Here is a 13,687-nt window from a genome sequence, read left to right on the forward strand (position 1 = left end):
CGGATTCGGCAGGGGGTGACTGCGCCCTGCCCTCCCACCCTGCACCCAGTGCCAACGCCAATGCCATTGCCATTACCACTGCAATTGCCATTATCAGCGCCAGTGTCAGTGCCAGTGTCAGTGCCAGTGTCAGTCCCAGGCCCAGGCCCAGACCCAGCCACATTCTCAGGCTCAGGCCCAGCCGCAGTCCCAGTCCCAGGCCCAACTGCAGTTCCAGGCCCAGGCCCAGGCCCAGGCCCAGGCCCAACTGCAGTCCCAGGCCCAGGCCCAACCGCAGATGCAGCTGTAGCCCCAGTCCAGCCCTGTGATGCACCACATAGCGCCACGCTGAACACGTTACGCATGCAGCCGACGGCGATGTAGCCAGCGGGGATTTGGTTGCAGAATCGCCGGAACTATGTTCAAGTTGGGGGAGGGGAGGGGGAGGGACTCCAACATGCCAAAGTGGACCCTGCTAAGATTAGACAGGGGGCCGCTTCAGGCCGCTGACAGCCCAAAGTGGACCTTTGCAAGCACCCATCCCCACAGCTTTCAAGCTCGGGAATGGGCTGCTCTCCAACCGCCCCCCCCCCCCCCCCCCGGTTACCGCGTCCCTGTTTGGGTGCCACCCCCTCCTCTGGATGTAGCGTATGCCCCGGGAGCCGAAGGTGTTGTTCAAAATCAGCTTGTGTTGTTTATTCTATGAAACCCTGACTCACTCTGGTCCCCTTCCGCTTTCCTCATATGCCTTCAAGCCCCAGGTGTGCCACCCACGTCACTTCCGTGCTCGACATGCGTACGTACCTTGTGTACGAATCTTGTATGCATAGCAAAAGGTTCTGGGAGCGCAGGTAAAACACTTTTGCATCCATGTAGCTTCGCAGCACAATTTTGCCTGCAATGGAATTTTCATGTGCTGGAATAAATACGCTTTTGCCTCCCCCCCCCCCCCCTGATATGCGGCAAGGTCTAAAGAACCGGCTTATGAAGCAGGCACGCTCGTTCTCAGAAACGGCTCGTTTGATCGCCTTGAAACCTTCACTAATAGATTCCCTGTGTTGAGACGAGTCATGGAGAGGTAACATCGAGACCTGACCTGTGGTCAAGCGCCTTGAAAACACGAAGGAAAAATTTTACATTTGAATGCAGACGGCTCAGATCTCCGATCTTACTGCATCAATCGCTGCGAAGCAGTTCGGTTCGGTAGGTTCTGAGCCGTGAGTTGTCTGTAAGCAAAAATTTTGGAAGTGAAGTTGTTTATTTGACGACTTTTGATCCAACCTGGGGTCAATGCATTTTCAATTGTAAAAGGGTATCATGCATGGCGCATCCAATGGTGAGGGCTTCGCAGCGACCAATCCGGTAGGTTCAGAGCTATGACTTGTCTGCAAACAATAAGTTTGGAGTTCGTAAAATCTGACGAATTTCAACCTGACCTGGGTTCACCGAATGTTAAACTGGAAGAGGAAACCAAGTATGGCGCATGCAATTGTGAAGGTTTCGCAGCGATTGATGCAGTAGGCTCTGAGATCTGAACTGTATTTCTTTGCATGTAATATTTTTTTGCGTTTTTGAGGGGTTTGACCTCATTCCACGTCTGGATATTATCACACCATGATTATCCTCATTACACGAAGTCGATTGGTGAAGGTTTCAAGACGATCCACCGAGCCGTTTTGGAGGACGAGGGTATCTGCTTTATATGCCAGTCTTTTAGACCCTGCCTGATATGTCAGAAATAATTGGAAAGCTGTTCGGCGGCTGGAAATCATGATTGATTGAGTTTTATTCAGAATTGTGTGATGACCTGAAGTTAGACGTTATGAGACGTGTTTACGTTGGGATCGCCTACTGCCATGGACTTCTAGTGCGTCCGCACGCATTTCTACCGTCTTTGCTTTTGTTTTCCGCCGAAGAGTTTAAGGAAGCTTCCTCAGTTGAAGTTTCCTTTTTTGAAGCATTAATGGGACTATGAACCTGGATTCGCCCTCTTTTGCACTGATTCACATCAGTAATCTTGTGGCGAATTTAGCAAAAAAGAATTATAAAGTGTCAACTCAAGAAATTGCTCAGGTAAGTTATTGGACAAATGCACAAGCTGATGAGAAACCAAAGCTTGATAATTTGGTACCTCATTCCAGTGCTTCATTTCAGTCCAGTGTATCTGGTCATGTTATCCTGGGCACCCCTAATGTGTGCAGCCTTATAAGTTGTCATTAAAAATGATGTTGTTTTGTATGATTTGGGTATGCTACATGTTTAAATTGGTGCAGGGATTTTCTCTCAGAGCACATGTAGTGGCCCCTGGGTCCAAAACATCATCAAAACAAAACAAAACAAAAGGCACCTATCAGACTTAGCAGGCTTTATGCCCAATTTTTGCAATCCTTAGATGATCTGATACTACAGCCCTGCTGCCTCTGCTCTTTCTTGCCCTGCTCATCACTTCTATTGTTTGTTTAGACTTTCAAATTCTGCCTTTGCAAGGAGAAATTGAAATATTATGCCCCAGCTGGAACACTGAGGCTGCATTTATGAGCATATCTGATCCCATCTAATGCATGTGATATTTCTAGCATGAATCATGTCACATGGGTCTTCTGAAGATTTTAAAATGCATGAAGGTATTCTTCCAGAACCAAATTGCTTTTTTCTTGCCATTTTGTCTGTCTCCTATTTAACCTTAGCATTATATGAATGCACCCAGTATAATAGCACAACCAGCTCAATACAATATAGCTGGCCATCATGGACAATATTTGTAGATTTTAGTAAGCACACATTGATTGGTACACTACTAAAATGAGTTGTTTAAGCTCTTGCAAAGTTCAACTTAGGTGAATGCATTCTTAACATTGTCTTAAGCTTTGCAGGCTATTGAGTTCTAGTAATATCCATCATGTTGAGGTCATAGGCATGACATGGCAAGTAAGTGTAATATATTAGCTTTTTTGACTAGAGCAGATCTGTTGGAAAATTTGGGTGTTGCAGCCTGAGCTGAGAAAACTATAAGTTGTCTATTTATGAGGCCATTTACAACCTGTTGGATGCCTGAACAACTTTTGGTAGGGGATAAAAGAAAGTTAGAGACCTTTCATAATATGTTTACAGAACAAAAGTAAATGTATGAAGAATCATTTAAAACAAATGAAAATATATTCAAACAAGAACTATAGCTAAGCAAAGGCAAAGAGTAAGGTGTACAAAACTGGATAAAATGACCACTGCACCTAGTCGAAAATATCATGACCAATCAGGGGAAGGGAAGGTGGTAACCAAGTGTTGGGCGAGGGTTTGGTGCGGAAGCCTCCCAACCTGGCAGAGTGACAGAGTCCCAGTCCCCCTCACATATTGCCTGGTGAAGAGGTTCTCCATGTTCACCTGCAGGGTGGTTTATGCAATCTGATTCTAGGTCACCATGGGCCATCCATTTCAAATTGGGCCTACCCTTTCTATAAAAGCTAATGCACTCCTGTAAGTGGTGATCTAATGATATTCTAATGTTGCCCTTGCTAAAACACTCATACACATTCAGGTACAGGACAGTTACACCAGCATTGCCCAATTGCATCTAGGATCACTCTCATGTGCTATCACACCAGTTGCTATGTTATCTTAACAGGCACCCCTATGACCAGTCTGATACCCTTTACTGGGGTGGGTGGGGTTGGGCTGGGGGAGGGCAGTTTGACTCCCCTGAGATCTCAGGAGCTAAGAAATATGGCCTTCAGGTCAAATAAGGTCAAAGAAGGTCAAACTTCAGGTTGGTCTCCAACAAGTCCCCAGAACCTAGATATCTGTTCTTAGCAAAGGTCACATGCTTGTTTAAGGTCATTGACCTTGTTTGGCCTTTTGAAGTTCATGGTGATCAACATCATACAGGACTACTGCCTGCTCTGACCTTTAAGAGATCCATGAAAGATGTATAGTGTTGTTCCTGTTATCAACAAATTTGAAATGAGCACCCAAAACTACCCTCATACAGCAAGCCAAACAGTAGTATAGCAGGCTGGTTTTGGCTGTGTTCTGATTTTCATACCTGATCATAGGTCAATGGAATTTGTTCATTCAGTTGTTGTGTAACCCAAGAAAGTATCTCAGAGATGTATGGTTTTGTCTAACACTTCGTTGTTACACCAGATTGAACGATTCCCTAGCAACTGACTTCGGTGGATCCATGGCCTGACTTTGATCTGCCGTAGGTCAGCGACCATAAAGGTTCTTCCAAATTTTAATACCAAACGATCGGTTTTTTGGTTGTCGGTGGCGTTCGGAAACCATTCCGGAAATGCCTTCCGGGGGGGGGAGGTCAAATTGCCCCCCACCTGACGCGTTAAATTCACGACATGTAACATCTCGTTTCTCGCACTGAATCATGCGCTGACTCATTGTGGTAGCCGTAAAATATACTCCTGTTAACATTTCTGTGTGTTTGCATCTAATTATTACATTTCTTGAACGGTGCCTGCGGGATCCGGCGATATTATTGCAGCGGTGAACTGGTCACCGGCCTTTAACAGCGCCTGTGGGATTCCGACAATGCTATTGCGGCGATGCATTGGTCCACCCGGCTCGGCCGCGCACGTGCGTCCGAGCGGCGTGAGGGATCTCTCTTTCATACGTCCCTTCAGCTTGACCCTCCTCAATGACTGTCTGGGGTCCTTGATGTTCCCCGTAACGCACGAAAGCATGCCGTCCCCACCTTAATCACCATGATGGCGTGCAACCCTGCCACACTCTGGTGTTCGGAGGTGGGCGCTGCTGACGGGCGCACCCAGACCCACCTGCTGCGCTGTCTGTCCTCGCACGTACCCCTGCCACGCTCTGGCGTTCGGAGGTGGGCCCTGCTAACGGGCGCACCCAGACCCACCTGCTGCGCTGTCTGTCCTGGCACGTACCCCTGCCACGCTCTGGTGTTCGGAGGTGGGCCCTGCTGACGGGTGCGCCGCTGTCTTCTGCCGCAGCTGGTCAGCGCTCACGGTGCGGACGCCCAGACCCATCTGCTGCGCTGTCTGTTCTCGCACGTCGTCTGCGACGGCAGCCGGAGCGTCGCCAAGGACAACCCGCAGCTGCAGCTGCTGCAGCAGGAGTGCGCCAGCCTCGCCACCCGGCCCAACTTCGTCCACCTGCTCTGTTACGCCGTCGACCACCGTGCCTTCAGGCAAAAGGTGCGCCCTCGCCGCTGGTGAACTCGAGGCCAGCTGGCGGAGCGCGGGGCCTGCGTGCACGATGGTGGATGTGACATCCGACAGTGGAAAGCTCGCCTGGCGGCTTGTGTTTTATGAATGTTGGTGCGGAATGCATTTTTTTTTTTGTCGTGAATGGGTGTAGGCTGGCATGATATTCTTTGGATTTTACTGAGTTCACATACTACCTTCTGGCAATGGGGTATCATTCACGTTCCTTTTTGGAGGACCAAGTACCTGGCTGATGTTTTTGTCCATTTCTGCGGCACCAGCCACCATGTTCATACTGACGTCTGCCATATATCCGGCGCCGGCTGTCCAAGTATTGTATACATTGGTGATTACAATCGCAGTTAACTCATGAGGTTGCAGTAACCCATCAACTGATTGCTCTTTCTGGCAGAATCGTCCTGCTCAGTTCCTCCAGGGGCTGTCAAAAACGCTCAAGCTGAAGAAGTCAGAAGAAGTTGCCTTTGCGATCGCACTTCTCCACTCAAAGGACATCGAAACAAGCCAACAAGCTGAGCAGTTCATCCAGCAGAAACTTCCTGACCTCATCAAGAACTACATCGATTCGGGTAGGTGGCGAGTGGGAAGTTTGGTGCGTAAATGGCCGTTTTTTCATGCTGGTATCGCAGTTGCGGTGCTGCGCAGCAGCCCGATTTGGCCTGCTTTTGTAGGTCAATGAAAGGTCCGTCCTGGGCCCATCCTGGGCCTGGTGGGGTCCAGGCTGGTACGGCGGGGGGGGGGGGGGGGGGCAGGCGCGTGACCTTGCACGACTTCGGCTCGGTCAGCTTCCCCAGCAGCTCCTCACCCGACAGCTCGGTAAGCTCCGGCTGTACATGACCGCCTAGATGGCGTTCAGGCGGTCTGCGAGAGTGACTGCGACCGCCTGCGTAAGGAAGTTGCCTAATTTTAACAGAGCCTTGGCCTGGTGCTCCGTAAACACCCTCACCAGGATGGCTCCCGAGCGGAGCGGTTTGGTGGCGTCCACTTGGCCAGCGTTGAGATCGAGTTTCCGACGGATAGCGAGTGGGCTGGTCGTGTGGAAGCCTTCCGTTCACGTTTTTGACGAGCACGAAGCTCGGCCCCGCCGGGATGAGAGGACGAACAGGCCCCTCGCTGGGGAGAGATGTTGGTGACATCCCTAACGCTTCACCTTTTTAACTGCAGCCTTTACTTTATCGTATGAACTAGTTGTTGCTACGACTTGAAACTAAACAGCACAGTAGACACCCTCAGCTTTCGTAGGCGCAAAGCCTGACCAGTTTTTCGGCCCGGTCTGTCCTTGCAGTAGCTGACAGGTGGCAGCACTTCCTGGCGACCGAAGGAGCCGTAGCCTGAATTATGACGCGTGAACTGAACGCTGATTGCGTTTATACTAATTACTCTGTTATAGTTAAAACAAGGAAGACAAAATGCACTGAGGCAACCAGGGCAATATGTGATGGGATTATAATAAGAACACCATCACCACATTGCCCCACAGTGGCAAAACTAACTCAGAACCAGAGCAAGGCAATTACACGACCACCACGAGCTGCGCTGCAAGCCGGAAGTCGGCGCGTCGCCCGCCCCAAAACGCGACCGAGGCCGGCGGCCACTCGAGGTCGGACGGTGGAGCAGCGCCGCGAAGCATATCAACAGCAATCACAAAACGGCTGATTTCCCAGTACACAATGATCGTCACTTTCATCGGCTAGCACAAGAACAGCCTGATATAGTGCTCATAAATTCCGTGACACGGGTCGCGACGTGCATGATCTATCTGGTGCCCTGAAGCGCGTCTCTTGGATCGGTGTCATGTGTGCTTCATCGGGTCTCTTGGACCGCACGTCCCATTGCTGAACGCTGTGTGCTGTCGTCCGGTCTGCCTACTACGCGCATAACTGTTTTCTACATGTTGTCCGTCTATCTGTCGTTCGGTCTGTCTCCTACATGTCTGTCCGTTTTCTACATTCCATCCGTCCGTCCGTCTGTCGTCCAGTCAATCCTCCACATGTCTGTCTGTCTGCTGCACTCAGTCCGTCTGTCGTCCAGTCAATCCACCACATTCTGTCTGTCCGTCTTCTACATTCCGTCCGTCCGTCCGTCTGACGTCCAGTCGGTGCGCCACATGTCTGTCTGTCTGCTACACTCAGTCCGTCCGTCTGTCGTCCAGTCGGGCCGCCACATGTCTGTACGTCTGTCTGTCTGCTACACTCCGTCCGTTTGTCTGTTGTCCGGTCGGGCCGCCACGTGTCTCCCTGTTCGGATGGCGTGTTCGGCCAGGGTGTGTGATCTCCCGACTGACGGACGGCCGTTCGCCAGCCGACTGTTCGAGCTTCGCTGAGGAGGGCGGCCTGCACGAGTCGTCGCCGGAGCTGCTGCACCGGCTCGTCTCCTGGCTGCTGTACGCGCCGCCCGAGCAGCTCGACAAGGTGCGCCGACATGCCGGGCCCGCACACAACTCGGCACTGTAGCTGGCCACTGGCCACTGGCGAGCGGATGGTAGTACATGCGCCCCAAACAGCTTTCCATTAACATTTGAATAAAGGAGAAGTATTCGGAAGCCCCTCTATCTGACTGAGGTGGCAAATGACCTGCCAACTGTTATCGTTTCTCCACGCACCAGTGCACTAATCGTCCAGCCCCGTATAGCTGAGCGGTGGCATACGGGCATGCCGGGCGCGATGACATGTGACAGGAAGCCGAGCACGAGCACGCGGTGCTGTGTCGTGTCTCCCCCCAGCCGGGGATACAGGTCTCCGTGCTGATGGTGCGGCCGCCACGTGCTCGCCAGGCGGCCGACTCTCAGGAGGCGTTCGTCGAGGCGGTGCGCAAAGACTTCCCGCGCGAGCTGGTGCCGGCCGTTCTAGCGCCGCTCATCTACTCGGAGAGCGCTGACATCCCCGTCGACAAGATCCGGAGCCCAGCCAACATGGCCAAAAACCTGGTCAGTGCGGCGAGCTCTGCGCGGCCGCCCAGCGCGGGGATGGCGAGCTCTGCGCGGCGGACCGGCTCGGGGATGGCGGGCTCTGCGCGGCGGCTCAGCGCGGGGATGGCGGGCTCTGCGCGGCGGCCCGGTTCGGGGATGGCGGGCTCTGCGCGGCCGCCCAGCGCGGGGATGGCGGGCTGTGCGCGACGGCCCGGCGCGGGGATGGCTGCAGCTATGTGCCTGTGGTCTTGGGCAGCAGCTATGCCAACGCCATTTGGATCATGCGTTTTTTAACTTTAAATTTTTTATCCCAACATTTTGAATGAATGGATTTGTGGGATCAGAGCTCACTCTAAGCAGTGCTTGTGTGAGCCCTGACCCCTACCGTCCGATCGCGCAATTCCAGGTCAACGGCAGATTTGGTGGCGAAAGTTCAACGTTTAACAATGTTATGCACGGTCCGTCCTGCTCTGTGACGTCATCTAGCCTTTAGCGCGGCCGCAGGCCACACGTGTCAGGGGCATGCGTATGTTGCCTTATCTTATTGCAGCATTTTGTTCGTGTTGCCGTGCTTTGCTGTGTTTTTGTCAATCCTCACCGCCACCGACCGCTCGGCACAGCTGGACGGCTCGCTGGCCGACTTCGTGCTGGAGGTGGGCTACAACCTGTGCGCCTCGGTGGAAGAGTGCCGCCGCCACCTGGTGAACCACGGTGCCTCCGAAGTGACGGCGCCGGCGGTGGCGCGCTGCCTGGGCGCCATGGTGCGCACCTACACGGGCCTGGCCGACCAGGTGCCCATCCAGAGCCTGCAGCCGGCCGCCTCCATCGGGGCGGCCGACAAGCCCAAGGACGGGCCGCAGACCTGGAACGTGGACGTGTTCGTCAAGGCTGTTCACGAGCTGGTGAGGAAACGGCGTTAGCTAGCTGATGCTTTGAGTTGGCTCGCACACAGGGTGAACGCTCACAAAATTCAAGATTGCTGCGCCATCTGACGTTTGCTGGCCAGTCTGTCTGTGTCGCCATGGCTTAAAAACAAGTTTACCTTTGTGCGTGGACCCGAAATGTCATATCCTTGTTAATTTAACGTAAAAGGTAAGCAAGCAATGCACCCCCTTCATCCAACCCCGAAGTGGATGTGCAGAAAGATCCTCGCACAAGCACGCGTGTCATTCATCCTACCCTTGTTTGATCATGGTGAGGTGGGATTGAAAGGGTTTTAAATAGGGCAGCAAGATGACTTACGGGACGCCATTTGGCACCTCGACAAACCGACTTAGACGAAACTGGGATGGACGGCTTTATGGATCGGCGCGAAGTGCATAAACTCAACCGATTTCACCAACCCAGCAACAGCACCAGCATTCCGCGCTGTACCCAAGCTGCACATCAAACGAGCAACACGCAAAAAACCGTTCCGGAGTCTTACACACGCTGCCACCCAGTCGTGCGTCTTCCTTCTATCCGATTTTTATTCGAGCGTGACACGACTACAAAACAAAGAAGCCGGACAAATGTGAACCCTTACATGCCATCACCGCTTCCAACAACGGTCCGTTGACAGCTGCGGCCCACTGGCCACTCTTTTGCCTTCATGCAGGCACTAAGCTTGGCAACGCGCTGCGCACCTGACTCGGACTAGACTTTTCAGACCTGAAAAGCCATGTTTTCCAAATGCAGATATCCCACTCCACAGCATGAATTTAAATTCATGGTTTTATATGTAAATAAAAAAGGTTTGCTCCCGTGCGTTGCTCAAGTTGTTCTGTGTTTAGAGCTCGGGCCAAACTCAGACCGATTGGCTTCACCTCTGGAAAAGTTGGTCCTAACTACGTGAACATTTCGTGAAAAGCCTACCTAGACAAATGGCCTGCTGGATTGTGCCGTGCCAGGGCACATCCTGCCCCACTTGTTGGTGATGCGCCCCCTTTGTCGGGGGAATACGACTGCGTCGGATCGTCAGACCATCTTGCCTCGGTTTCCCCAGCTCCCATCTCGCGATGTTTTGTGTGTGTGTGGTGATTTTGCATGCGCCACGGATGCGTGCCGTGCTGCATCACCCCCGCTCCCCCCGGCTTCATTCTGATCGCGTGACCCTGCGACAGGCGCCATCGATCCAGTGGAAGGAGGTGGTGTACCACCTGGACCACCCGGGCTTCCAGGTGAAGGACCGGATGGCGCTGCGGCTGCTGACGCAGGCGCTCCAGCTGGGCCTCCAGCTGCAGGGCGCCCGCGCCGACGCCTTCCCCGTCGGGGTGCTGTACCGCGTCTGGAAAAATGCCGACAGCCAGGTACGGCGCGCAGGCGGGGAGCGTGGAGGACGGGCGCGAGTAGACCAAACCCCGACCAACCATTCCCGGAATCTGGCCGGGAGGGGTTGGTCGGGTTGTGGGCTGGCGGACCCGGGCAGGTGAGGCGGACGCCTGAAGGCTCAGGTGTTCTGCTGGAAAGTTGGGGCAGTAAACTCATCGGTGCACCAAGACTGCGACAGCCGATTTGCCCCCTCACTGTGTTGACTGCCCCACGGAAGTTGGGGCAGTAAACTCACCGGTGCACCAAGACTGCGACAGCCGATTTTCCCTCACTGTGTGACTGCTCCACGGAAGTTGGAGCAGTAAACTCACCGGTGCACCAAGACTGCGACAGCCGATTTCCCTCACTGTGTGACTGCTCACGAGGACTCAGAGTATAATGCCTTCAGTACGATAAAAACAATATTTATCCCTCTCGGCAATGATGACGGACGCCCTCATATGTTTTTTTGTGTTGTTGTACAAAGCATTTGATATCGTCGCTGACGCCCGTTCCCCAATGCTTTTCCCGTTCTAGCTGTCGTACATCAACCAGATCCTGAAGAACCCTGACGTGTTCTGTCTGGCCGACTACCAGTGCTACATGGTGGACGTGGCGCAGCTCAAGGTGCCGCCGGAGAAGGACAACAAGGAGCTGAACACATGGTGGGTATGGTTTGACTGCTGTATGAGCCACTGTGCTCAGATGAGGGGTTCGGCACCAGACGTGCCTTTATGATGGCGTAATGATTTGGTTTTGTTCCCCTTCGGGGTACTTGTGAGGCGGTATATTTGTGATGTTTTACAATAGAACTGTACCGCAGTGTGTCACAAGGTACGTGTGATCTGATACGTCCATGCAGTGTGCCCGCCCACGGCCTCTGTCACCCGGTGCCTGGCTGGTGTGCTCTGGCGGCTGTGGCGCTGACGCTGGCTGTCCGGCAGGCGGTGCACGGAGCTGATGCAGCTGCTGCTGCACCTGGCTGACAGCGGCCACACTTGCGCCGTCCAGGAGCTCCTCAAGTTCCCCAAGCAGAGCGGGCAGGACGTGCTGGCGCTCAACCTGCTGGCCACCGGCAGCAGCTCGGACCTCGCCCAGGAGCTGCTCTCCAACCTCTTCCTCGTCTTCCTCAGTGAGTGGCGCGCCGCGGCGGTGACGTTCGGTAACATGGCCTGCGGCTCGGTTTGTGGGATCGGCAACGTAACATTTTCCCCTGACTCTTGCGTTAGCTTTGTCGTGTGCCCAGTTTTTGTTTGATATGGAGCCAGCAGTGGCAAATGTTCAGCCAGATTGTTGCTCCAACCGTTTCCTTCGTCTGCGGACAAAGCCGTCGCGAGGCTGCCGCCGCCGGCGTGTCCTCCCTGTGGCCAGCCGTGGCCGTGTCGTATGACGCCGCGTTGACGCCGCGCCGGCAGCCGGCCACCACCCGAACAGCGCGGCCGTGCTGCACCAGGCCTGGCACACGCCGCAGAACACGAGCGCCGTGCGCACCATGCTGATGCACACCATGGCCGAGTGGTACCGCCAGGGCGAGAACGACCAGGGCCGACTGTCGCGCATCCTGGACGTGGCGCAAGACCTCAAGGTGCGGAACTGGGGGCGGCCGATCATACCGCCGTCTGGTGCGGGACGCGCCCGCGTTGGGGACGACGCGGAGGAGGAACGGCTCGCGCTTGAATGTGGTCGGTGTGCTTGTGGCGTGCTTGGTTGCTAGCTGCGGCTACTGATGCCAACCAGTGTGGAGATTTTCAAGGCCGAAGCCGCTGACCAGGTGGCTCGCGGGCGTATGCTAACATCTGCCACGTTGAACCGTAGGGGGCAGAGGCCAACCCTCGTGGGACCGCTTCAGTGTCCGTTGTTGCGTATTCCCGTGAGGCACCACCTGTGCGTGGTGGGGCGGGGCGTGAGGATTGTGTGCTCCAATGATCCTGCGGGCAGTTAGGGAGGCTCATAAAGCGCTTCTCGTGACCTGGAGCAGTCCGGTGCCGTCTGGTCCACATGGGCGCGACCGCGTTCCCTGCTACCCTGCCTCACCATCTCTGTCTGCGGTAGGCGCTGTCGTTGCTGCTGAACTACCAGGCCATGCCGTTCGTCATCGATCTGGCGTGCCTGGCCTCGCGCCGCGAGTACCTGAAGTTGGACAAGTGGCTATCGGACAAGATCCACGAGCACGGCGAGGTCTTCATCACCGCCTGCGTCAAATTCCTGCAGGTGCGGCACGGCCGAGCCGGCCATCCGCCGAGTCTAGGCCTGGGGGCGCAGCGGCACGCATTTCACCGATAGTGCAGAATGCTAGACGTGTATCAGTATCAGTTTGTTGGGAATTATCCACATGGTGGCTATTACGGTTTCAGGTCGAGGTCAGTTCAAGTTACATACAGGTGCAGCATAACTAGGCACTCACACCAGGTATACAATAAAATAACACGGGCAGTCGTACAATGCATTACACGAGCAGTGATAAAGAGCTGAAACAGATATATCAATGCACTGTAAGCAGTGCTAAAAAATTACATCACGCATGGCGATCTTGAACGTGCTCAGTGTTCTGGCATGACAGGCATACAATGGCAGGCGGTTCCAGGCATCTGCCACTCGATGCGAAAATGCCCTCTGCGTAGCGATCAAGTGGTATCTGCTCAGGAGCAGACTTCGTCTTCCCGAGGTGCGCGTTTCACGGGTGGAAACGGCGGCGCGTAGCGCAGAAAGCGCGCGGACCTCGTGGTACGCGCTTACGTCCTTCAGCGCCCCAAACGCTTTGATCTCGTTGTGGTCCGCCACTACGGTCTCGATCCTCGCCCATCCAAGGAGTTATACAATGATGCTTTTTGGAGCCGACAATTATTCTTGCGGTGAAGTTAATTACGTTTTGATTTTTTTGTATTTGACTCTCGGTCGCCCACCTCACACGCGCGGATGGTACATGGTCTTACGGAACGCGTATGCCTGAACGATGATTTTGAAAATATTTAAGTCAAATGACGAAATTTGCTCAGAGAAACAAGGATGACATTGCATGTTTCACGACACCAGAGACACGGCATCCCATGACAAACCAGTCAGCTATGACGCCGAGAATTTTGATGCTACCTGAAGCATGCACAATCGAATCGTTTACTTTAAAGTGGAATTCAGCCGACTTTTTAACATTTTGCCTCGGCCCGATGGACATAAAAGCAGTTCTTGTTTCGTTCAGTTGGATAAAATTGACACTGAGCCAGTTCTGAACCTCACACATGGGAAGTTCCAGTCTGGTTTTGAGGTCGGCTGGAGCCGGCCCGCAGGGGCGCGCAGTGTACATCTTGGGCGTGCAGAA

General features: G+C 53.9%; 1 protein-coding gene across 1 annotated transcript in view; it reads left to right on the forward strand.

Moving 5' to 3' along the window:
- Positions 1 to 1,746: 1,746 nt before the first annotated feature.
- Positions 1,747 to 13,687, forward strand: part of LOC119090106 (CCR4-NOT transcription complex subunit 1) — a 36,372-nt gene continuing 24,431 nt past the window's right edge. Inside the window, exons 1-11 of the mRNA XM_037212900.1 lie at positions 1,747 to 2,052; positions 4,944 to 5,147; positions 5,569 to 5,743; positions 7,476 to 7,585; positions 7,948 to 8,100; positions 8,703 to 8,984; positions 10,185 to 10,370; positions 10,909 to 11,036; positions 11,316 to 11,503; positions 11,787 to 11,956; positions 12,424 to 12,582. Of these exons, the coding sequence (XP_037068795.1) occupies positions 1,951 to 2,052; positions 4,944 to 5,147; positions 5,569 to 5,743; positions 7,476 to 7,585; positions 7,948 to 8,100; positions 8,703 to 8,984; positions 10,185 to 10,370; positions 10,909 to 11,036; positions 11,316 to 11,503; positions 11,787 to 11,956; positions 12,424 to 12,582 (1,857 nt within the window). The 5' untranslated portion in view covers positions 1,747 to 1,950. The remainder of the gene's footprint in view (positions 2,053 to 4,943; positions 5,148 to 5,568; positions 5,744 to 7,475; positions 7,586 to 7,947; positions 8,101 to 8,702; positions 8,985 to 10,184; positions 10,371 to 10,908; positions 11,037 to 11,315; positions 11,504 to 11,786; positions 11,957 to 12,423; positions 12,583 to 13,687) is intronic.

Source organism: Pollicipes pollicipes, unplaced genomic scaffold (assembly GCF_011947565.3).
Source record: "Pollicipes pollicipes isolate AB1234 unplaced genomic scaffold, Ppol_2.1 Scaffold_3087;HRSCAF=3621_pilon_pilon_pilon, whole genome shotgun sequence".
NCBI classification, from domain to species: domain Eukaryota; kingdom Metazoa; phylum Arthropoda; class Thecostraca; order Pollicipedomorpha; family Pollicipedidae; genus Pollicipes; species Pollicipes pollicipes.